At 42.6% G+C, this 25682-nt stretch overlaps 1 protein-coding gene across 3 annotated transcripts in view; it reads left to right on the forward strand.

The window, feature by feature from the left end:
* Positions 1 to 6607: 6607 nt before the first annotated feature.
* Positions 6608 to 25682, forward strand: part of pgm3 (phosphoglucomutase 3) — a 31946-nt gene continuing 12871 nt past the window's right edge. Inside the window, exons 1-7 of one of the 3 annotated variants that reach the window (XM_084081579.1) lie at positions 6608 to 6682; positions 8289 to 8497; positions 9646 to 9830; positions 12082 to 12149; positions 13036 to 13169; positions 19323 to 19518; positions 24469 to 24626. In XM_084081579.1, coding sequence (XP_083937705.1) covers positions 8291 to 8497; positions 9646 to 9830; positions 12082 to 12149; positions 13036 to 13169; positions 19323 to 19518; positions 24469 to 24626 — 948 coding nt within the window. In that variant the 5' untranslated portion in view covers positions 6608 to 6682; positions 8289 to 8290. Of the gene's footprint in view, positions 6683 to 7099; positions 7153 to 7290; positions 7308 to 8288; positions 8498 to 9645; positions 9831 to 12081; positions 12150 to 13035; positions 13170 to 19322; positions 19519 to 24468; positions 24627 to 25682 lie in introns of those variants that run through there. The other 2 variants (XM_084081581.1, XM_084081580.1) reach the window with 2 other exon arrangements.

A 25682-nucleotide genomic window follows, 5' to 3' on the forward strand; every position in this document is an offset into this window, starting at 1 on the left:
TAGTGGAGTAAAAGTAAAATTATAGACAATAGGAAATACTCCAATAAAGTAAAAGTACCTCAAAATTGTACTTAAGTACAGTACTTGAGTAAATGTACTTAGTTACTTTACACCACTGTGGGATTCTCAAAGTTAGCATAAGAGCTTATCTGGGTTAATGTAAACTAGGCATACTGTATGTGAGCCAGCCAACTCAACACAAAAGGACATGAATCAGGCTCTTGCCTCTTACATACCAGGAACTGTGATATGCAGGATGAATTCACTGATGAATTTACCGTCTCCGCCATAGTAGACGACTGTTAACTTAAAAATAAAAATGAAGATAATTACTTACACATACAGAGGATGACAATGCCATTATGTCATTATTTACAGAATATATAAAGGTTTGTAAAAAGATTATGATTTTACACGTCAAGTGCATTCAAACTATTATCCATGAAATATCTCATTCAAGTAGCTTAGATACTAAATAGGTACTGAGCACATCACAAGCAGTGATATAAGGGAACATGATAATGAAAAGCTGCAGCTTAAAGGGATAGTTCACCCCCAAAATGACTTTCTCTCTATCGATTAGTCACCCCATGGAGACTTGAACTCATGGATATTTTTTGATGACCGGCAGTGGTTCCGGTAGGAGACACAAAGAGTCTCCTTTGGGTCTCCTACCAGAACTGCTGCCTACCGATCCGCTGATCCGAAAGAACCATCTGAATATGAAAATATTCAACTATTTGCATATTTTCTCATGAATAAACTTTCCTCTTGCATAAAGTGTGTTCACTTTATGCAAATGCATACATTTCACTTTATTTGTGTTCAAGATATTTCCAGGTTAGTAATTGGTGTGCTGTTCTGTGAGGGCCTGGGGCCATCCTGTGTTCTGCTTAACTCACCTTGTTGTCATTGTCAAACTGACTGGCATCCTTCAAGGTGATGCGGAGAACTGTGTCCCCAGAAAGAGGAATGGCAGTCCAAGTCGGAACATTGTAGTTCACGTTGGGACTGCCCTTCACAGCATAACTCTTGCCGTTGGAAGGGGCACTCCTGAAAGAAAGAACGATTGTGATTCAGGGCTGATGAGCAAATGAGTGTCTTCTTACAAATAAAGTGTGTCAACAACAGTAGAGTATTTATGTGGAAAGTACATAATATTCTATTTCAACAGGCAATAGCTGGATAGCCAGCTCTAAATTGACTGTTGGATGCATGCATCAAGCTGGGGATGGGACTATTTGTATTATGACTTGGTAGAGAAATACTGTCACGGCACATATTAGTTCATTTATGTCACCCTAAAAAAAAAAGTTGTGAGCTTGTAGATCTGCTATTTTCAAATATGTTAGTACTTTTACTTTTGGTACTTTAAGTACATTCTGATGCCAATACTTTTGTACTTTTACTCAAGTAAATTCTTAATTCTGGACCTTTACTTGTAAGGGCGCGCTCTCACCAAAAGTTGGCTGGCCGCTGTTAAACGCAGGTTGTGCGCGGCCCAGGGCCGTGTTAATGTCAAAATGCGCACTAGGCAACGGACAGTTTTCGGGCCCCCCCCCCCAGCGCGCGTGCATGTGCACGACCCACGCGCGCGCGCGAAGCGCGCGCGCGCGAAATTTTGCGGTTATTTCGCGGATTGTGGCCGTTTTTGGGCGTTTCTTTGTTACTTTATTTCGGTTTTAGGGTTAGGGTTAGGGTTAGGTTAGGCTTATGTTATTTAATAAAAATAAAAAAAAATAAAAAACTTTTTAATTTTTTTTTTTTTTTTTTTGGGGGGCATTTTTCGGCCCCCCCCCCCGACAAGACATAGGCATGTGCCTACATTGCCTGTGCATAAACACGGCCCTGGCGCGGCCACAGTTTTTTGCAGCCAGCGGATTCTAGAAAAACGCTGTGACGCACCTGTCACTCACATTCAAGACCGTCCCCGTAGCCCGCACCGCCACTAGACACTAGCCACTAGACAAAACAAATGTCTTTGCACTTTCACACTTAGGGTTCGTACATCTACATACACATTCAGATTTAAAATATAAAGTACTTACCCCATGGCCACGGATGTTACAATCATGTACGGACCCTCATAAGTATCCGTATCTTCCGTATTGTTCAATAAAAAGCATTTTAATCCAATCAGTGGTCATTTTCTCCGTATGCTTTCAACTGCGCGACCCTAGCGGTTAAGAGGTGTATTGCACTGTTGGTACATTATAAAATGGCCACCAATCGGATTAAAATGCTTTTTATTGAACAATACGGAAGATACGGGTACTTATGAGGGCCCGTACATGATACAGCGTAGCTGCCGGGCCCCTGGGCCTGAGACTGCCTCAGGCCCCCCCCCATCCCCCCACACATACAGTACATCTCAAAATGCAATGAGCAGATTTGCCATGAAACTTGCAGGGCACATTCATGCCCCCCAAGAGGATGAACCCTAATAATTTGAGAGACCCCATGACCTTTTCCCTACTATAGCACAAGGCCATAATGTCCACTTTGTACATAACGAAAAAACATCACATGGATGCACCTGGGACGTATCATCAGTGTTGTAGCCAACGGGTGTTTCGCACAGATATAGAAACCTGGATACCTCATTGGCCTCTGCAGTTCATTGGAGCGACGTGCTTGGTATGGTGGCCGCCATATTTCCGGGGGGCACGGGCACTGGCCAATCACAGCGCGTTGACTACTGGCCAATCACAGCGCGTCTTTTCCAGGACTTGTCAGAATCTAGTTGTCCCGCCCCCACCTGCCTCTCATTGGCCTACTGAACGCCCCCTTCTGTGACATACGCGGAAATTCCCAGCTGCCCCCCAGAAGCGGAAGTGCGTCCGCCATACACACGCTTTAGAGCCAGAGGAGGCGTCTACCTTTATATGTCTATGGTGTTTCGGGTCTTGCAACATACATCCTCGCCCAGGTGACCCAGCCGGGGTTGATCAAGCCCCGACTTACGTCCCAATAGCTACCCACCACGGTCAGTCCTCTTAGGGTAAGACAGATTTCTCATAATTGAATAGGCAGAATTACAGAAACTACCCCAGCAACATATAAGTGGTTTAGTTCTATATGGCAAAAAAAATCGTTATAAAATATAATAAACAAATACAGCTTCAGTCTTTAAGGATTAGAATAGGCTTTATTATTAAAAGCACATTTTGCCAGACAACACACAGGCTGCAGGGTGTATGTGATATTGTTGTGGTGAAAACAAAACAGTTTTTTTTTGGTTAAAAGGTTAAAGCACTATATTCTGTAATCGTTGAGTGTTTGTTCAGTACAGGGGTCTCCCCATCACTGACTCCAGCTCTTTAATAAACAGAAAATACATTACGGTGGGTTGCACATTTTCAACCAATCAGGAGAGAGTAGCCTATAGCCTACCCATTCATCAGCTTTTTTCTGTGTCATCACTTCCAATTTCACTTGTTGTCTCCGCCAGGCCGAAGGCATGGCGAGAGAGTATGTTTTACCCTCCGTCCGTCCGTCCGTGTGTGTGTGTGTGTGTGTGTCCGTCCGTCCTTCTGTCTGTTACCAGCTAATCTCCGCCACCGCTGCCCCAGTCGCTGTGAAACTGCACACACACACTCCCTCGATGCCACAGCAGAACCTCTGCCCCAAATTTTTCACATGGGCCTGTTATAGCGCCACCAGGAGGCCGATTTGTGCAAAACACATTTTTGGATATTACTCCTACAGATGTTATCCAAATATCACGCAAATCGGTACACAGTATCTCTATAGTCATGTGATCAAGACGGATCTGTCCGATATTTCATATTACATCCTGATTGGCTAAGGTTGGCTTCCAAAGTTGGCAGGATTGTTCCGTTTTGAACAAAATGTCTCAAATCATGAACGCAGTGTGTGATTTCCGTGAAATTGCACACACATTCCCACTAGGCCAAGGACGCAATGACCCCCTTTTCACATTGCCCTGTTATAGCGCCACCAGCAGGTCTAATTTAGCAAAACACATTTTTGCAACAAAATGCCTCAAATCATGAATGCACGCTCATTCCCACTAGGCAGAGGAAGAAATGCCACCCTTTTCACATTGTCCTATTATAGCGCCACCAGGAGGCCACAATAACGACGTGACCTGGCGGAGACCTGTGCTCCGAGGAGCACTTTTTCTAGTTTAATTTGTATCTTGTCTGAGTTCTCTATCCTGATTAGCTACAATAGGTATCCTGACCTGAAAATGTAATTTTAGGTTCATTAAAGAGCTGGAGAGACATGTTACTGGAGAGACATGTTACTGAACAAACAATAGCAATGGTTTCTATCTGAATAGCCTACATAGGCCTATATAGAAATTCAACACTTATTTTAACAAAGGAATATCACTGACTCTACCTTTAATCAACAAGCACCTGCCTCTGCAGCAGGAGATAAGCATCAGTGGTGGAAGAAGTACTCAGATATTTTACATAAGTAAAAGTAGCAATACCACATTATAAAAAAGACTCTGTTACAATTAAAAGGCCTGTGTTCAAAATGTTACTTGAGTAAAAGTACAAAAGCATTGGCATCAAAATAAAGTACCAAAAGTAAAAGTACAAAATTGTTTGAAAATACAGATCTACAAGCTCACAACAAGCTCACATCGCAACGCGGTATGAGCTTGTAGATCGGCTATTTTCAATTAGCCTAGGTATAAAATAGGGCTAAAGTGGTAAATGTATGTTTTATAATATAATAATTTATATCTGCAAAGTAACTAGTAAGTTTTTATTTTTTTGTGGAGTAAAAGTATAATATTTGCCTAGTGGAGTAGAAGTAAAAGTACCGAAAATTGGAAATACTCCAGGAAAGTAAAAATACCTCAAAACTGTACTTAAGTACAGTACTTGAGTAAATGTACTTAGTTACTTTACACCACTGATGTGATAAGCATGGAGATAAGCCATGAAGTGGACCTGTGGAAAAGGACAAAGTGACAAATTCGAAAGAGAAAGTGGAGTTGGATGGGTCACGGCATGCACACACTCAGACAACCAGACAGCTCCACATGTTAATGACAGCTGCCACAAACATCACCCCAACACCACCACCACCACAACTACAAGCCCTATGGTGGCCCCTGGCCTGCAATGGAACCCCTGCCCAGTTGGAGAAGGAAGGGAGGTCGCCCCATGAAACAGATGGAGAACCAGTGCCTGTCCAGTCCAGGCAGGAATGTTGTCCAAGAGTGGGCTTATAGCTCCATATGGGGGAGATCTCCACAGAACCACCTGGAGGACATATTGAAGTGGAGGACATATTGTCAACGGTAACTCGGTAAGTAATCATTACTATTACCTGCCCACGGTGGTTCCCAAACTTTTTCATGTCAAGGACCCCAAGCCCAAAATAATATGCATTTGTCCGCAAACCCTCATCTGTAAATATTGTGTGCAGGGAACGCCTAAGTATTTGGGTGGTTCAAATGTGGTTAAAACAACAGATAAAGCTGGTATAGATGAATAGGGTTAAAGTGATTGAACTGATTTTGTTGCTATATTATATATTATATTATATATTTAATTTATCAAGGACCCCTGGGGGTCCCCGGACCCCACTTTGAGAACCACTTATAGACCAAGCCTGAGAACGCACGAGGCAAAGCATGCATCATATTTTGCAGTGGTGGAAAGTAACTAAGTACATTTACTTAAGTACTGTGCTTAAGTACAATTTTGAGGTATTTGTACTTTACTTGAGTATTTCCAATTTCCAATACTTCTACTCCACTACATCTCAGAGGCAAATACTTTTACTCCACTACATTTACTTGAAAACTTTAGTTACTAGTTACTTTTCAGATCTAAACTATGATATAATAAAACGTACATTAACCACTTTAGCCCTATTTTATACCCAGGCTATTTGAAAATAGCAGATCTACAAGCTCACAACGCCTTGCAGCGCGACGCGTTGTGAGCTTGTAGATCAGCTATTTTTCAAATATTTTGTACTTTTACTTTTGTTACTTTAAGTACATTTTGATGCCAATACTTTTGTACTTTTACTCAAGTAATTTTTTTATTCTTGTAACAGAGTATTTTTATATTCCAGTATTGGTACTTTTACTTAGGTAAAGAATTTGAGTACTTTTTCCACCTCTGATATTTTGATATTATAACAGATCTAGCCTGGGATCAAGGCTATAATTTTGTTTAATCCAAGGGCAAGGCTATAACAGATCAAATGGAATGGAAAATGTCGTCCAACGTTTATTTATGTTGGTGTCTCCATCTATTCAGAAAAAAACAAAGACACGCTTCTATAATAAAGGCATTTATACGACGAATTATGACCATAGACCAATTATTTGTTTACTAACATTGAGCCTGGACGCACAGGTGATTGTTTCACGCAATCAATTCCCAACCTGTTTCGGGGTGCACTGGTTTCAGCACACCCCAACCCCCTCTTGTGTGTGTTGGCTAGTGAGACGCGTCCTAACGAGACCTGATATAATGGGTTTCGTTGCGCGCATACTGGCTGCGTGCAGCCAGTGTGACGTCGTCTGTTAAGGGGTCTATGAAATGGGCTCTAACTGGACGTCAAAAGAAAAGGGGCGGGGCACGTACGTACGTATGGCGTCACACACCCGGAAGTGTCTGCAGCCACGTCGCACAGATGAGAGCAGAGAGAAGCAGGAACTAAACATTCATTCACTATAACAGTAAGACATGATAATAATATTAATAATATACACTAACACCATGTTTATATGTTTAACTAAACATTCATTCACTGTAACAGTAAGACATGATAATAATATTAATAATATACACTAACACCATGTTTATATGTTTAACTAAACATTAATTCACTATAACAGTAAGAGATGATAATAATATTAATAATACTAAAAACATGTTTATATGTTTAACTAAACATTCATTCACTATAACAGTAAGAGATGATAATAATATTAATAATATACACTAACACCATGTTTATATGTTTAACTAAACATTCATTCACTATAACAGTAAGAGATGATAATAATATTAATAATATACACTAACACCATGTTTATATGTTTAACTAAACATTCATTCACTATAACAGTAAGAGATGATAATAATATTAATAATATACACTAACACCATGTTTATATGTTTAACTAAACATTCATTCACTATAACAGTAAGACATGATAATAATATTAATAATATACACTAACACCATGTTTATATGTTTATCTAAACATTCATTCACTATAACAGTAAGAGATGATAAAATTAATAATATACACTAACACCATGTTTATATGTTTATCTAAACATTCATTCACTATAACAGTGTGTATGTGTTCTTGTGCTGTGTTGTGTATGTGTATGTGTATATGTTCTTGTGTTGTGGATGTGTTCTTGTGCTGTGTTGTGTATGTGTATGTGTATATGTTCTTGTGTTGTGTTTGTGTGCTTGGCTGTGTTGTGTATGTGCTCTTGTGCTGTGTAGTGAATGTGTTGTTGTGTTGTGCTGTGTATGTTGTGTTGTGTTGTGTTGTGTATGTGTTCTTGTGTTGTGTTGTGTATGTGTTCTTGTGTTGTGTATGTGCTCTTGTGCTGTGTAGTGAATGTGTTGTTGTGCTGTGTATGTGTTCTTGTGTTGTGTTGTGTAGTGAATGTGTTGTGTTGTGTAGCTTTGGGTGTGTCCAGCATTGACGCTGTCAGCTCAGATTAAACTTTATTGAGCTGATCATGTATTTTATAATACCTCTGATAGCTCTTCATGTAAACTTTGTCCTCCGTCTCCATGGCTGTAACAACAACCTGCTTTATTCCATTAGAATTTAAAGCATTTTGCTTTGCTTTCTGCTATTGTCATGTGACAAACTGAAGTGCTGAAGTACTCTGTTACAAGTAGAAGTCCGGAATTCAACATTTACTTGAATAAAAGTACCAAAAGTAAAAGTACTAAAATATTTGAAAATAGCAGATCTACAAGCTCACAACGCGTCGCGACGCGTTGTGAGCTTGTAGATCGGCTATTTTCAAAGAGCCTAGGTACAAAATAGGGCTAAAGTGGTTAATGCATGTTTTATAGTGTAATAATTTACATCTGCAAAGTAACTAGTAACTAAAGTGGAGTAAAAGTACAATATTTACCCCTGAGATGTAGTGGAGTAGAAGTAAAAAGTATAGACAATTGGAAATACTCCAGTAAAGTAAAAAAAATACCTCAAAATTGTACTTAAGTATAGTACTTAGTTACGTTTACACCACTGCCATTTACCGATCAGGTTTTTCATGTTGTTTTGATGTTTTGGTATGTCTCAGCGATGGCCCAGTTTGAGGAAGTGTCCCTGAAGTCCACGCTGCATCCAAAGCCGGCAGGCTTGGTTTTGCAGTACGGCACGGCCGGCTTCAGGACCCACGCCGGACGGCTGGACCACGTCATGTTCAGGATGGGCCTGCTGGCCGCGCTGAGGTCCAAGAAGACCCGGGCCACCATCGGAGTCATGGTCACTGCGTCGCACAACCCAGAGGTAACAAAAAGAGATCCACCCCCCCCCAATATCTTTGTGTTTTTACTGCAAAGTTCCTCCTGGGTCATTTTGCATTGCAGTGTTCATGTACAACAGGCCTGTCACAATTATTTGAGACTAGACCATTGGTTCTCAAAGTGGGGTCCGGGGACCCCCAGGGGTCCTTGAGGGAGTTCCAGGGGGTCCCCAGCTAAATGATAGATTAGGCACCAAATGGACCCTTATGGGTCTGTAACTCTGAGAGTGTACAAATGGAACCAAATGGACCCTAACTGGGCGGAACCAATTTTGGCCTCACCACGCACTACACCACTACAGAGGTTTGTCATATTATAGGAGGATAGGAGGATAATCGCAATTATTTCACATAATCGTCATAATCATTTCCATGTCGAAAACATTTTCAAAAATAGTGGAAATAGCAGACAAGCTCACAATGTGTCGCGATGCGACAAAAAAAATACATTAAGAGAAACATGCGGAGTGGCATGATAGTGGAGTAGGCGGAGGGAAGGTCTTGATACTTTTCCTTAAAGGAGAGATCCAGTCATTTTAGGTGTTTGCTTTGATGTGTCGCTAATCACTCACCAACATACCAGGGGCAGTTGATTTTTTTCATAGAAGCCCCTGTTGTCCATTGTGGAGACCCCTTCCACTGGCATAATGGAGTAATGTGTATAAACGAAAATCGCCTATTTTAGCACCTCCAAAGTTTTTTTCCCCACTTATCCTCATTATGCAGTGTCCTGACACTCAAACATGCACTGAATGTCCCTTATGAGCTGCCGTTCATGCAGACCGACATGGAGCTGGTTGCTTGTTTCTCTCACAGAATCTGGCAACGCCGAGGACTAGCTTCCACGTCGTTCTGCATGAACTGCCCCTGGTATGTTGGTGAGTGATTAGCGACTCATCAAAGCAAACACCTAAAAGGACTGGATCTCTCCTTTAAGGAAAACGTTTGTGTACTTTTTCCACCACTGGCGAGGTGTCAAGTCCAAGTTGCATCCAGTCAAACCTCACTTCTTTTTTAACTTACTGTAACTTTACAATCCGTTCTTTCACGTTTACTGCACACGTTTACTCTCTGTGCGCGTGCTTCCTAACGATGACATTCCCCTATCATTCTACCATTGTTCTTCCTTCAGGAGGACAACGGCGTGAAGCTGATCGACCCCATGGGGGAGATGGTGACGGTGGCGTGGGAGGGCTACGCCACCCAGATGGCCAACGCCGAGCAGGACCACCTGCTGGGCGCTCTCGGGGACGTGGTGGACAAAGAGGACATCGACATGTCGCAGGAAGCCAGCGTCTTTGTGGGCAGAGACACCAGGTATGTCGCTACACTTTGATCAGGGCCTTTTGACTTCATACCTCGGGACAGTGCTTCCTAACCACGTGAACTCTAGCGCAGTGTTGATTTTGACAGCAAATTTTGATTTAGTTTTAGTCATAGTCTTTTGAATAAAATTGCATTTAGTTTTTGTCATATTTTAGTCACCTGAAATGTTTTACTGTTAGTCTAGTTTTAGTCGACTTAATGTACAGTTGATTTAGTCGACTAACATGTATGTTGGTGGTGCCTTGATGGCGTCGTGATGGCTGATTCTACACTTGGTTCTTGCTGAAAATAGCCGATCTACAAGCTCACAACGCGTCGCGGTGCGACGCGTTGTGAGCTTGTAGATCTGCTATTTTCAGAGCACAACACCCGAGCGCAACCAAACATAAAATGACTTGTCTTTCAGTTCTACTGGCTCTTTTCTCCACTAGTCCCTCACTAACATTTTAGTCTAGTTTTTATTTGTTGACAAAATTGTCAATATATTTAGTCTTAGTTTTAGTCATCGTAGCTTAGTTTTTATTTCGTTTCTATTTAGTTTTAGTCAAGTGAAAAAAATGTAGTCGACAAACATTTTTCGTCATAGTTTTGGTCGACGAAATCAACACTGCTCTAGTGTCCCTCTTCTGAGACAAATATTTGGCGATAATAGCAGATCTACAAGGCCTGAAAAAACATCCATCAGGAGGCCACCAGGGGAGTTTAAATGCAAATTCCCATAGAAAGGAGGTGTCATTCACTGCCGCAGTTTTTCCTTTTTCTCCTTTGTACATAACACAATAATACATGTTATCAACAAACACAACACACTATATTAGCATTTTGTATTTGTTGATGACATGTATTATTGTGTACATTTGTTATGCTATGTTGGGACCCCCCCCCCCCGGGAAAGTCCCCAGGTATTTTTTGTGTTATCCTTCACCCATTAAGACCTGAAGCCGATTCTACAAATGTCTTCTAAATCCCAACAGTATTCGGAAAAAACGTATGTTTCTATATAAGTGGTGCTCAAACTTTTCCATGTCAAGGACCCCCAAAATTATATATATTTGGCTGCCGAGCCCATCTCAAAATATTTTCTTCCAGGGACCCCCCAGAAGCAAAGATTTGAGTTACAATGTTCATTTTAAAACAATATATATTGAAAGATTTGCACACATTTCCACGATTTTTGAATAGCCAAAGTGTAAAATAATGCTTTTTAGCTTAAATCAAAACATGACACAGATGCGTTCCCGGTCTTAACACATTGGGTGCCAAAACCGTATATATACGGTTTTTGAAAAGGAGATATCATTTTTCGAAGATTTAGACTTGAATCCACTTCCTGGTTAACTTATGACTTCAAAAGCCTGTATCTCTGCTCCTGTGTACTTTTTTTTTTACAATGTTAATTTGACTATTTTCAACTGGCTGCAACTATTCGGATTACAGAATGTTTTTAATTTTTCCCCCCTGATTGTATGAGACCTCTATGTGTGTAATGAGGGGATCACCGTGAGGACGGTGATCACTGAAAATATTTTGTGACTACTTGAAAAAGGTTCAAAAATGGTTAAAAATCCAGGCACTCAACGTACATTTTTTTTATAAACCTCTGGCACCTCACATTCAGTGCCAAACTTATTTCTGGCTTTATCATCCCTGTGCCAAGGCCAAAAATACATTGTAAAAAAAAAGTGCTTAGGAAGCAAGATACAGCCTTTTTCAGTAAGAAGTTAAACAAGAAGTGAATGGAGCAGCAAATCTTCAAATCATGATATCTTGGGTTCTGAACATTTAAAAAAAAAAAAAAAAAGAATGACGTTGGCGACGTCATTGGCTAGCCTGGCGTAGCTAGACTATATCACTGCATGGATATGAGTCTGGTGCTTCCATGAGGACGTTTTGTTTCCCAAGGGGCGGGATCAAAACAATGTCCCTCGACGCAATTGGTTAGACCTACAACCAACTACCAATTACAGTCGCCCATATTCGAATACTGGGCCCTGATTGGTGCCCCACGTCTTCTGGGACAGGAAATGGATTCTCTATGGAGCGGTGCCAGACCCACTCGCAGATTCGTCTGGTCCCAGGCTAGTCATTGGCACTCTGGGCTTATAAAAAACGTGACGTCGGCGACGTCATTGGCACTGAATGAGTTAATGGGTTAACTGTACCTTGTGCTGTTTTACATTTCTGACTAATAAACAGGTCTAAGCCACAATGTCACCTGTCCTGTTTGTTCTTGTCATTCCAGGAGCAGCAGTGCGATTCTGTCCCAGGCTGTGTTGGATGGAGTGTCTGCCCTCAGTGGTCAGAGCAAAGGTAACCTAGTGACACTACTACAGTATACTGTATCCCTGAGTGTGTAATGGATTATTTATGGTTAAAGGTAGGGTAAGTGCATTTTTTTGTTGATTCTTTTTTAGGGGGAAAACGTAATATTCTGTTTGTTAAAAGCTTAAAGCTCAGTTCAGTAACACTGGTTCTCAACGTCTCTCCATCTTTTTAGTAAAGATAAAATACCTTTTGGGCTCTATGCACAGCAGCCATGTTATCACTTCTTTCACAGGTGTTACCAATGATACTAATGAAGGCTCTGTTCCATTTAGTCTAGCACAGTGGTTTCCACGACCCCCATAACTCTGAGAGTGTACAAATGGAACCAAATGGACCCGTATTTGTACACTCAGAGTTACACACCTGTAAGGGGCCATTTGGAAGCCCATGAGGGTCCCTGGACCCCAACTGTAGACCCACTGGTGTAACAGAGTCTTTCCAGTGAGCCAACATGCACAATATCAGCACCCTGACTCTGTTTGACCAGAATGGAACAGAGCCTTCATTAGTATCATTGGTAACACCTGTGAATGTCTTCATAATATGGCTGCTGTGAATAGAGCCTACAGGAGAGAGATCCCCAAAAGGATCATTTATGAACTTTATAGCTTTATAGTGTTCCAGTTCCAATTTGGTCACAATGGACTTGAAACTTTATTTTTTGGTTTTGTTTCATCACTTCCGATTTAACTTATCTCTCTCCTCCTGATTGGCTTTAGCAATGATTACTATGAGTGTAGAGCTATTTGACACTTATTTTAACAAATAAATATCACTTACACCACCTTAAGTACATCCAGTTCAGTATCATTAATATAATTGTTTTAATGTTCTGTCGTTCTCTCCTCTCCTCTCCTCTCCTCTCCTCCAGACTATGGTCTGGTGACCACCCCACAGCTGCACTACATGGTGCGCTGTCAGAACACACAGGGGGACTACGGCGAGGCCACGGTGGAGGGATACTACAGTAAACTGTCCAAGGCCTTTATTCAGCTCACCAGGAATGTAAGAGCATCGCATGCAAAAACACTTCCTAACAGGCAATGCAAAACGGATGCTTTTCAACGATAATCGCCCGATAATATTGCCCATCTCTATTCGTGCAGAACCGAGGAGAAGTTGTCTGTGGGGTGGGGGGGGGGGGGGGGGTGTCTGACAAGACAGACTCAAAGCGATTTCCATACTAGACAACGGAGCGTGGTCTTACAGTATGTGCTGGATCCGTGGCTTGCTCGCACATTGTTTGAATCCAGTCAGATAACTGCTGAGGGTCACTTTGTAAAACCGAATGAGTGTGTACTACACTGTGTGTACCGGGTTAACAGCTTAAACGTCCCATCCCTGTTTTCACGTGCATGGTTTTCAGGTCGGTAAAAATCTATTTAAAGGTAGGGTAAGGGATTTTCTTTGGTTAAAATAATTGTTATATAGCTCTATATTCTGATAGTACTCATTGATATTGAGTGTTTGTTTAGTAACAGGAGTCTCCATGTCTCTCCAGCTCTTTATTAAACAGAAAATGCATCTTCAGGTCAGGATACCAATTTTATCCAATCAGGACAGAGATGTCAGACAGGATATAGATTAAACAAGTCAAATTGGAAGTGATGACACAAAGAAATGAGCAGACAAAATTGGAACTAGAACACTATAAAAATGAAGCTGATAAATGGGTACTCTCTCCTGATTGGCTGAAATGTTGTCACGTACCTGAAAATGTATTTTCTGTTTGTTAAAGAGCTGGAGAGACAGGGAGACTCCTGGTACTGATTGAACAAACACTCTATAGCAATGATTACTATCAGAATATAGTGCTTTAACCTTTTAACAAAAAAAAATGTTTTCACCAAAAAATATCACTTACCCAACCTTTTAAGCTTGTTCTGGTTGCTACCCGCACCACGTACAAAACACTGATGTTGGACTATAAGGCAAGGGCATTGTACCCCCATGTCATCAACACTATGTGAGCTATCTGAGCCTCCCCTAAAATTGGCCTTGTGGTTAGAGTGTCCGCCCTGAGACTGGGAGGTTGGGGTTCGATCCCCGGCCGGGTCATACCAAAGACAAAGACTCTTAAAAATCACACCCAGTGTGAAGTGGCCGGTGTGTGGTCATCACAACATGACTCACTTAAAAAAAGGAAAAATGACTTTTTTTAAAGTCCATACTGCAATTCATAGGGCTATATGTGTCATGTGTTTCGCTAGCCAATCACAGTCCTGAATTTGCAAAGTCAGCCAATCACATTACAGTTAGTGGTGATGACACTAGCTGTAATGTGATTGGCTGACTTTGCAAAAGTATCGATTTGCATTAACACATTAGCTGCCAAAGACGTATATATACGTCTTTTAATTATCAGCTGTTGGAAAAAAGGAAAAAAAAAAATTTTTTTTTCAAAAATTTTTTTTTATTTTATTTTTTTGCATTTTTTTATAATTTCAACCCTTGTCGAATTATGAACAGATTAGGAGCTAAAAATGTTCGAAGATTTGCTGCTCCATTCACTTCAATGTTAAAATTCAAACGGACAAACAATTCACTTTGTTTTTTGGTTTAAAACTACTGCTTTTGAGCTATATTGAAACATCAACCAAACATGTCAACGAGGTCAAAATGACCTCGTTGACATTTGTGAAACCACACCTGAATCTCATCTGTGATTAGAAACCATCTGGGGATCAATCATACTGGAGGAAAAAAATCTGTGGCTACGCGAACAGGTACCAAAATCATGGCAAAACCCTGGCAGAGGCTACAGACTTTTCTGAAAAAACTCTGGCAGGCAATGTGTTAACAATGGAAGGGTTAGGGGGTATACACATTTTTTGGTCGGTGTCCAAAACTCACTTATAGGGGGCGGCTACACCGCCCCAAAAATGGGAACCAATGCCTCCCTGCTTGGCACTCAGCACCAAGGGTTTGATTGGTGGTAAGTCCCTGCCACATACAGTACTAGCGTCATGTCCTGGGGATGTACTTGTACATCATGGCTGGGAGGTGTACTTGTGCATCAAGCCGCCTCACGCTACAGAAACAGGAGACACAGGCTCCTGCCCTATGGGCCTCATGGCTCGGCAAGGCTTACTTACTTCCCTAAAACGACCTGGACAAATCCCCACACGTCCTAGAATTTTCTCCCTCCTTGTATCTGTAGCCGTCTGTCTGTCTGCAGGTCTGTGGAGGACCCACTGGATCTCTCTGTATGTGTGTAGGGGGGGGCTGTAGGCATCGGCTTCACTGATTGGCCAGCCCAACCCATCGGCTTAGTGGATTGGCCGAGCTTTGCGTCAACCGCTGCGCCGTTATACAAGCGGTAGCGGGCACAATAGAAATCCATTCTTTCACAGGGCAATCTCTCTCCCATTTATGACCATGCACGTCATCAACAGTTTATGATGACATCAGGGATCCCCATAACTCCACATTTAGTAAGTCGGGGGTATAGTGGTGGGTACCACACTGGGTGCTCCGACCCAGCAAGCGTGACGGGTGTTGCATAAAAGGGTGGGGCATGCATTCCCAACTTGGATCGTTCCCGAATTAAAGTAAAAAATCACACCCTGTGTGAAGGTAGCGGCGCCTTTGATACATTTTGTCATCGATATGTGTTTATAATGTGTTTATAGCCATGTGTCACGTGAAGCTTGACCAATCACTTTGTTGACGTGTCTGACCAATCAGAACGTTGACGCAAAAGCCAGGTATAGAGGGCTAATATCCGCTCTATACCTAAAGGTATAGAGCGGCTAGCGCCGCTAAAAAATACGTTAGTAGTAGTTAGACAGGCATTGCATGTGACGTCAGACCTGAGCCTATATTAGGCTTTTCCGTACATTCGGCATACATTTCATACATACAACATCGGAGATTCAAAGCAAGTGAACCATAGAAGTAAAAGAGCCATAAAGGAAAAGGAACCCTAGGTTTTTTAGGAAGCCGAGGCAGCAACTTGACGATTGCCTTACTTCTCGGTTTGACCAACGGAGAAGGGGTCCAGTAACGGCAGCAGAGCCAGGGAAACCTCCGAGGACCATATCGAGAGCTCCCCTCCCTGATTAATAGGACTTCTGATTAATAGGACTTCTCAACCCGGCCAGCATGCCCGGCGGCGAACCCCCTCCTCCTTACCCCGGAGATCCCAGCGCGCCTCCTCCACTCAACGATCTGAAGACCGACGATGATCAACCGGTCGCCTCTGAAGCAGCAGCAGCAGCTCCCGCGGGATCGGCCCGTCCTCCTCCAGAAGGTCCGCCGCCCTCCTACGAGGCCTCCCTGGCCCTCTTCCCCCACCACCACGTCCCGGAGGGGGGGGTCGAGGAGGGACCCACGCCGGCGCCGGCACCGCGGGCGCACGTCAACGCCTTCCCTCCGCACGGACAGGTGAGCTTCAGGACCAAAGCGGTGGGGACGGTGTGCCCGCAGTGCGAGCGCGAGATCGTCACCAACCTGGAGTACCACGCGGGCCTCCTGAACGCGCTCTTCTGCGTCCTGTGCGTCTTCGCGCCGTGCTGGGCGCCGTGCCTCGTGGAGGCGCCCTGGGTGCCCGTCAGCTGCTCCCTGATCCCCTGTCTGATGGACGACCTCTCCGACGTGACGCACACCTGTCCCTACTGCATGCTGACCATCCACAAGCACAGGCGGCGCACCTGCTGCGGAGCTTAGGGTTCGCAGGCAGAGGGGTTGCCAGATCTGCTTATTATAATTTCCCCCCGCAATATTTTATTTGAAAATAGCCGATCTACAAGCTCACAACGCGTCGCGTTGTGAGCTTGTAGATCGTCCATTTGGTTCCATTTGTACGTACTGTTAGACTCTCCGAGTTACAGACCTGTAACATGGTATGGATCGGGCTGAAACCGTGCCCAGATTTGAAGTTATACGTCATGGACAACTGATCTAATTGGCTCTATTCACAGCAGCCTTCATTAGTATCATTGACAACACCTGTGAATTTCTCCACAAGATGGCTGCTGTGCATAGAGCCTATTGTAAAGTAAGTAAGCCAATCGGAGTGGCTTATTGTCGGTATTGGCCCCGAGAACGGGGAGAAGGGGTTTCCATCCACTTTCTAATGCACTAGACTAGACCCCTGCGAGATGGATTGCTGAGGTGGAGCGCAACACCTATCATCAGCTCCCAGTACTTAACGGCACGACTTCATTACCCAAGCCGTGCTACTCATGCGCTGAGTTGACGGTGACAGCGGAGCTAAACAGGCAGAGAGAGAGAAGTAACAAACTTTCCTTTTAGAAAGAGAGAAACGGTATTTATTTGACTTTACCCTAGCTCCACTCATACGCCCAAATGTCCAGTTTTTTTGGTTGTTGTTTTTAACAGGTTGTTGTTTTTTAACAAAATGAAGTATAGAATTTGGCTAAATGTTGAATGGAAACATGTCATGTGGGTGCAAAGCATGATATATACGACCATGTGACCTCTTTTCTACGCCGTCCTTGTTTCCTTTTTATGTACTTGGCCTGTCTGGCCTCCCCTTTTTTATCTTTCAATCTTTCTCTTACCATTTTTGAGCGGTGTAGCCGCTCCTATAAGTGGGGTGGGGAATTCGTCTTTCCCTGTACTGTGATTGGCTGGCTCTATTCACACCCTTTTCGCCGTACCGTGATTGGCTGACTCTATTCAGACCCTTTGCTTTGATTGGCTAGCGAGACGCATGATGAAATAATAACCTATAAATAGCACCACGCACTTCAATAAATCCTTTTTTTTTTTTAAGTGAGCTTCCATCACTGATGACCACTGTTGTTTCTAAATAACACCGCTCACTTCACACTGGGTGTGTTTTTTTTTTTTTTAATTAGCTGCAAGTCGCACTTGCAGACTGAAGCTTAAGGACGTGATCACGCTTTTAAAAGTGTACTGTCCGACCTGATGGCAGACACCATTGAACAATGTATTTCCTTCCCCACATTTTGGTCTTTTTTATCCCACAAGTTTGTAACCCATTTTTTCACCCAGTGCCAACTGCCTAAGCATGTAATCCTGGGCGCTACTCTCCCTCTGCCAGCCTGAGGAGAGCCCCGAACCGAGCTTCCTTCAACGCATGAGGAGCTTCTTATCACCTGACAGGGGGGAGTTTCCCCGGTAGGACGTACTGTAGCACGTGGACACGTTATTACCAACCAGTTCCTTTCCCCTCCATCAGGCTCCCGGATGGAGGCAGTATAGAGACCAGAATTACTGAATGTTTTTTTGTGAGGTTACCTACCTACCCTTGGGGACACGGGGAGAACATGCAAACTCCACACAGAAAGGACCTTTCGCCAACCCCACCTAGGGTATGGGCACTGACGACGTGGAGGAGAGAACACGCCCACAGCGTCCGAGGCGGGGATCGAACCCAGGACCTTCTAGCTGTGAGGCGACAGCGCTACAGACTGCACCACCTTGCCCCTGACTTATGTTTTTTAAGTCGTTTTTTTTTGTTAAAAAGATGTTTTTGTGTTTTGCCTACATGACATACATGGGCAACTGGCGGCCCGGGGGCCACATGCGGCCCCCAACCTTCACTTAATGCGGCCCGCAGGTTAATATCGGTATATATTATATAATATACTGATATATTATTGATTTCAGCTGTTACAATTCCAAACATGCAAACATGACCCGCTTTCATTACTTCAGTCTATATTAGTAGCTTAAAGTTATACAGTGCAGGTCCACAAATAACGATGTTTAGCAGCCTCTGCTGGTCATTACCGTCACTGCAGGCCGTTTTCCGGCTACATGACGTCATTTTCGCGGGAAAGACACCCCTATCACCGTTCAATTGAAAATATATGTATAAAAGGCTTTCGGGGGTGAAATTCATGGAGTGGGTGTTGTGAAACTTTCGCCACTCACAAAAGATATACAATTTAACTTTAGTTTTGTTGAAAAAGTTACCTAGTATTACTTTAATGACTAGTATTAGAATATTTTTTATGTCCAATGTATTTGTGTTTAAGTTCATAAAGTTAACATGAGTATTACTAAATGCATTTGAAATTAAATATAAATGTTACTTTTCAGGATTCCAATTCAAAAATAGCAAAAATAGCAGATCTACAAGCTCAATAGATCTGCTATTTTTGCTACTTTGTGTGACGAAAAAAGTGAAAATACGGAGAGACAGTATATGTATATCCCCTTCAGGCGCCGAACCGCACGGACGACCAGAAGCGTCTGTCGGTGGACGGGGCCAACGGCATCGGGGCCCTGAAGGTGCGGGAGATGGAGGCACACCTGCACAAAGAGCTGCAGATCTCCCTGTTCAACGACGGCAGCGCGGGCCAGCTCAACCACGAGTGTGGTGCCGACTACGTCAAGGTGCAACAACGACCCTCCACAGGTATTACCCTTTACAATTTATACAGTCAACGGTGGAAGAAGTACGTACTCAAATGTAGTAAGTCCGGAATTCAAAATCTTGAGTAAAAGTACAAAAGTATTATAGCAACCAGAAGCCAATGAAAGCTCAACCACGTCAAGGCACAACAACTGAGCTCAACCCACACCCACGGGTACTTGGTGTTTGGAGAAGGTCACTGGTTTGCCAGCGGTCTGACCAGTATTTATGTGTCGAAGTGTCCCTGACCAAAGACACTTAACCCTTTTTCCTTTAACAGGAAAATTATAATAATAATTAATATAATTAATAAATAATTATAATAATATAAACAGACAGCGTGTTTTCAGCATTCTATGATACATTTTTGTCAGATAGGAGAGAGTAGAGAGACGGGGTACCATGAGGTGGAATTATATATATAAACTACTTTTGAAAGCATCTATCTATCTTATATACAATTTGAATGTCGGTTGTCAGTATGTATGTAGCCAGTGTGACGTAATCTGACATCACGCCAGTGTGACGTAATCTCACGACAGCATGACATCACGCATGACATCACATCCTACCTATAAATTCTAGGATGCCGTCAGATCGCACCAGTTCGACGGCTTCCATAGTGGGTTTTGGTCATTGGAGAGGTGATGCACGTCACCTCTTTCTGAAGTGGGTACTTTCAAAGCCTGCCGTGGATTTAGGAGAGCACAAAACTCTCTCTCACACTGTGAGGTGCCTGTAAGGTGGCACTGCAAAGTGAACGACGCGTCACGCTAGACGTTCGGGCCGCTACGCGGCCCGAACTTCTAGTTACATACATTACATTAAAAAACCCGTTCAAATCGGGATGTTAAAAACAGGATAAATCCGTTGGCAAAGACACATTACTAAACAAAACGCTTATGAAACAAGTGGGTTTTTATCGTTTTATATCACATTGTTTTTAATATAACTGGGGGAAGGTGATTCTATAGAGTGGCAATCCGGGAACCCATCGCCAAATGAAAAGGAAAAACAGCGCCCTCTTTTTAGCGGCGCTAGCCGCTCTATACCTTTAGGTATAGAGCGGATATTAGCCCTCTATGCCTGGCTTTTGCGTCAACGTTCTGATTGGTCAGGTGCGCCAACGTTCTGATTGGTCAGGTGCGTCAACGTTCTGATTGGTCAGGTGCGCCAAAGTTGTGATTGGTCACTATTCATGACATCACTATGATGTCATGAATATAGAATTCGATGTCTATATAAACGATGACAATGACTTCATCTTATTATTCATTTGGCTAAAGTCTCCGTCTAGGTAAGTTATTTAAAGTTAATATGACGAATAGAAAGAGAAAGATACAAGAACAGATGAAGGGTGAATGTATAGAAAGTCTGAGTTCGGGACCCAGTCATCCGTTATGACAGAATGGTTTGATAGAGACGATCGAGAATCCAAGAGTCCGTTAAGGTTCTGATTGGTCAGGCCCGTCAAGGTTCTGATTGGTCAGGCCCGTCAAGGTTCTGATTGGTCAGGCCCGTCAAGGTTGTGATTTGTCAGGCAAGGGGACTATTCATGACATCACTATGATGTCAAGGTTTATTTTTTATTTCCTCATGTTTTTTTTTGTATATATTTTTATTTGGCTAAAGTCTCCTTCTAGGTAAGTTATTTAAAGTTAGATCCTCAATTTAACTTTATCTGTCGTCGACGCTCTGATTGGTCAGACCCGTCAACAAAGTGATTGGTCAAGCTTCACATGACACATGGCTATAAACACATTATAAACACATATCGATGACATAATGTATTCAAAGGCGCCGCTACCTTCACACAGGGTGTGATTTTTTTACTATCTCACTTGGCTCTGGGAGGAAGTCGACGTAGCACACGTACGCAAGGAAACCAGGGTTTTGGTCTGCCTTCAGCCTTTCACTTCTGGTGGTGCGACTGTTTTCATTCCCTCTAACAATATTTCTACACGGAACACTAACACCACTTCTCCCAGAGAACATGGATCGTTTTGGTTATAAGCCCACTTGTTTCTATGATGAAAGAGCATGTTAAAATGTGAACATCTTTCCGTGGTTTTGTCTGCTCCGAGGACGCTATTGTTAAATGAGTTTCGGTTTGTTTCTAGTGGGGAAGGATCGGCAGACACGTAAATCCTGCCCACTACATTTGATTGGGTAAAGCACGGCCTGCTTCCTGATCTGAAGGCACGGCACGCCCACTTGTAGGCCAGTGTGCACGCGATATGACGAACCCCCCCGACAGATTCAAACGCAGAGCAGAATCTGTTCTTGAGAGATTAATAGAGTGGTGGCTGCAACTGTGAAGGCTCGTTCACCCATAGTTTTAATTCAAAAAAGTAAACTGGGGCCAACCCATTAAAATTATTTTACCCTCAGTATCAAATCTCTTAGGGCAAAAACAGCAGGTCTACAAGCTCACGATGCATTGCAACCCACAGAATAGGGTCGCTAGGGTTCATGCGATTGGCTCATGCGATAAAACTCGATTCTGCCAGAGGAGAGACATGACAGGGCCGGTGTCGGAATCGCACTCGTGGGTCCACGTGGCTCACAACAGTAGCGTTATGATCTGTGCACCAATTGCCTGACCAAGACACACCTTTTTAGAACGTCTTACAACTTTTTACCGATGCTGTTACAAGGCTTGTGTCATTGATGTCATTAAATATATTGTTGCTGTCGGGCAGAAACCTCTTATCTCCATATTTGAACTTCTTGTGTTTTTTCGTAAATGAACGCCCCCCTACTTGATCACACTACAGTGTCGCTCGAAAGCATCAAAAGTAGCAGATCTACAAGCTTGAAACGCGGCGGTAAGCGACACGTTTTGAGCTTGTAGATCGGCTACTTTTGCTATTTTTGTATTTAAATCCCGAAAAGAAACGGTTTTCCATCCGACAGAGACGATATCTATTACTTAAGGGTGTGTCTATGTCCCCTGGCAGCTTCCGATTATTGATCTGAATGAGGAGGATGATTCACATAAGTAGAAAGTGAACTATGCACCCTAAACTTTGATAACTTTGTCGTATTATCGACTTTGAAGTTGATAATACGACACAGATATGAATGATCTAATAACCTTTGGGCTGTCAGCTCATTTTTCACTAGTCTCGCGTTGCCATGTGTAGGATTCAATGTAGGAGCTAGAACAGTGAAAAAAAACTCAGGTGAAGTTGCTGTAAGATATTTTCTTTGTTTAGTTTTTAGTTGTAAGAAAATAAGTGTTAATATTAATCATACTTAGAGTATGATTAAAAGAGTGATAGTGTGTTTGTTGCAGTAGTGAAATTGGAAGAAAGAAATGAGCAGACTACGTCCAACTGCTTTAAAAACTAATCCTGATACCACCACCCTGGTATCGACCGCGCCCTCAAGTCTTTGCATTGGTTGTGAAATGCAGTAAAACAAATTTAACCCATTCAATCGGGAAACGCATCGCTGTCATTTTAGATTTCTTTGGCTATTCAAAAATAGCAGATCTACAAGCTCATAGCGCGGCACTCAGTGCCGCACTATGAGCTTGTAGATCTGCTATTTTTGAAACAACTTTGAATATATATTTTCTGAAGCAAACATTTGTAACTCAAATCTTTGCATAAAAAACTCAGGTGAAGTTGCTGTAAGATATTTTCTTTGTTTAGTTTTTAGTTGTAAGAAAATAAGTGTTAATATTAATCATACTTAGAGTATGATTAAAAGAGTGATAGTGTGTTTGTTGCAGTAGTGAAATTGGAAGAAAGAAATGAGCAGACTACGTCCAACTGCTTTAAAAACTAATCCTGATACCACCACCCTGGTATCGACCGCGCCCTCAAGTCTTTGCATTGGTTGTGAAATGCAGTAAAACAAATTTAACCCATTCAATCGGGAAACGCATCGCTGTCATTTTAGATTTCTTTGGCTATTCAAAAATAGCAGATCTACAAGCTCATAGCGCGGCACTCAGTGCCGCGCTATGAGCTTGTAGATCTGCTATTTTTGAAACAACTTTGAATATATATTTTCTGAAGCAAACATTTGTAACTCAAATCTTTGCATTTTGGGGGGGTCCCTGGAACAAAATATTTGACAAATGTTCGCTTTAAAAATGTTATATTCAAAGATTTGCACACATTTTCACGATTTTTCAAAAATAGCAGATCTACAAGCTCATAGTGCGGCACTCGCAGAACACTGGATTCTTTTAAAATGGCCTGAAAAAGCATCCGTCAGAAAACGTGGACATAAATATTAATGTCCTGTAAGTTCTCCCATTGAGATGAGAGGATGTATTATTGTGTTCATATTCTATGCTCTGTTGATGACTTGAATACATAGGACCACAATGGAATCTAGTCCCCAGGCCCTTTTTTGTGTTATCCTTTTCGCCTAAACGTGCTGGTTAAATTATTGACTATTAAAGTATTCAATCAATCACTCAAACCAGTCTGTTGAGCGATGAGACTTGCTCGTGACTAGTGGCCAATGTTTGGCCACTAGGTGGAGACAGTTGATCAACAGCGTGCTGAAACAGTGGGGGAGATTGATCTTGGTCACATTATAAAGTACTGTATAATGACTTAAATAAGTTCAAGGATAAATGCATTATGCTCTGCTTATAACACTGTATCATTGCAGTTATAAACAATCATAAGCACTCATAATGCTTTGCAACGATTATCATAACACATTATAAAGCATTTTGTAATGACATACGGTTCCTAATACTCCCTAAAGTCACTCACAGGCTTTTACTTTTGGCCAGGATTATAGTGTACTATAATTCTCATAGTTGTAATTATAATGTTATAATGCATTCTAATCGCTGTTGTAATGTGTTGTAGTGTGGTTATAAGTCACTTTAAGTGGTCTGTGTGTGTGTGTGTGTGTGTGTGTGTGTGTGTGTGTGTGTGTGCGTGTGCGTGTGCGTGCGTGTGTGTGTTTGTGTGTGCGCAGGTATTCAGGTGCGTGTGGGGGAGCGTTGTTGTTCGTTCGACGGAGACGCCGACCGCATCGTGTATTACTACAGCGACCCTGAAGGACGGTTCCACCTGCTGGACGGCGACAAGATTGCAACTCTCATCAGCACCTTCCTCAAAGAGCTGCTCACACAGGTGCTCTGTCACACACCGTCACACACACTAGAGTGCTCAAACGGGCCTGAAAATTAAGGCCCGTCCCTAACTGGACCCTACTGGGCCGGCCCGAGGCCCGAACAATAGGCTCTATTCACAGCAGCCATATTATGAAGACATTCATAGGTGTTACCAATGATACTAATGAAGGCTCTGTTCCATTCTGGTCAAACAGAGTCAGGGTGCTGATATTGTGCATGTTGGCTCACTGGAAACACTCTGTTACACCAGTGGGTCTAAAGTTGGGGTCCAGGGACCCTCATGGTCTTCCAAATGGCCCCTTACAGGTGTGTAACTCTTGAGAGTGTACAAATGGAACCAAATGGACCCGTAAGGGTCCATTTGGTTCCAGTTGTACACTCTCAGAGTTATGGGGGTCGTGGAAACCAGAAACCACTGTGCTACACTAAATGGAACAGAGCCTTCATTAGTATCATTGGTAACACCTGTGAAGGAAGTGATAATATGGCTGCTGTGTATAGAGCCTATAACCATACTTATAGGCCCGAAAACCCAGAAAGCTGTTATGTGTTTAATATCCTCATAGTCACGCATTCCAACAAGCTTTGAACTTGAGCAGAGATAATGGCCAAAACATCTTGAAAACGGCAACTTTCGATTGAGTTTTGGCCATTGTCGCCCGTTTTTCTTTTTAACACAGGCTCGGAAGGTCGGACGGTGACAAACTGTTTTTTTTTGGGGAGGGTAATATATATTGTTTTCTTTTTTTTTTCTTCTTTCCACTTTTCCCCCTTTTCCCCGTTCTCAAATTCAGGGAGAATTTGAGAACTTTGACATACAGACAGCTGTCACGTATCGTCTTTGTCGGGTGGAATTATGTCATTATGTCATTATGTCCAAAACTGTTACTTTTCCGGATTCAAATTCAAAAGCAGCACAAGTAGAGGATCTACAAGCTCGGAAGGCGTCGCTTCGCGCCACGTTTTGAGCTTGTAGATCTGCTACTTTTGATACTGTTGTGTGATGCCGTGGTATGATCAAGCAGGGCGTTAGTTTACCCTCCTTTTATGTTGT

Source organism: Gymnoscopelus microlampas (genome assembly GCF_963454915.1).
Source record: "Gymnoscopelus microlampas genome assembly, chromosome: 16".
Lineage (NCBI taxonomy): Eukaryota > Metazoa > Chordata > Actinopteri > Myctophiformes > Myctophidae > Gymnoscopelus > Gymnoscopelus microlampas.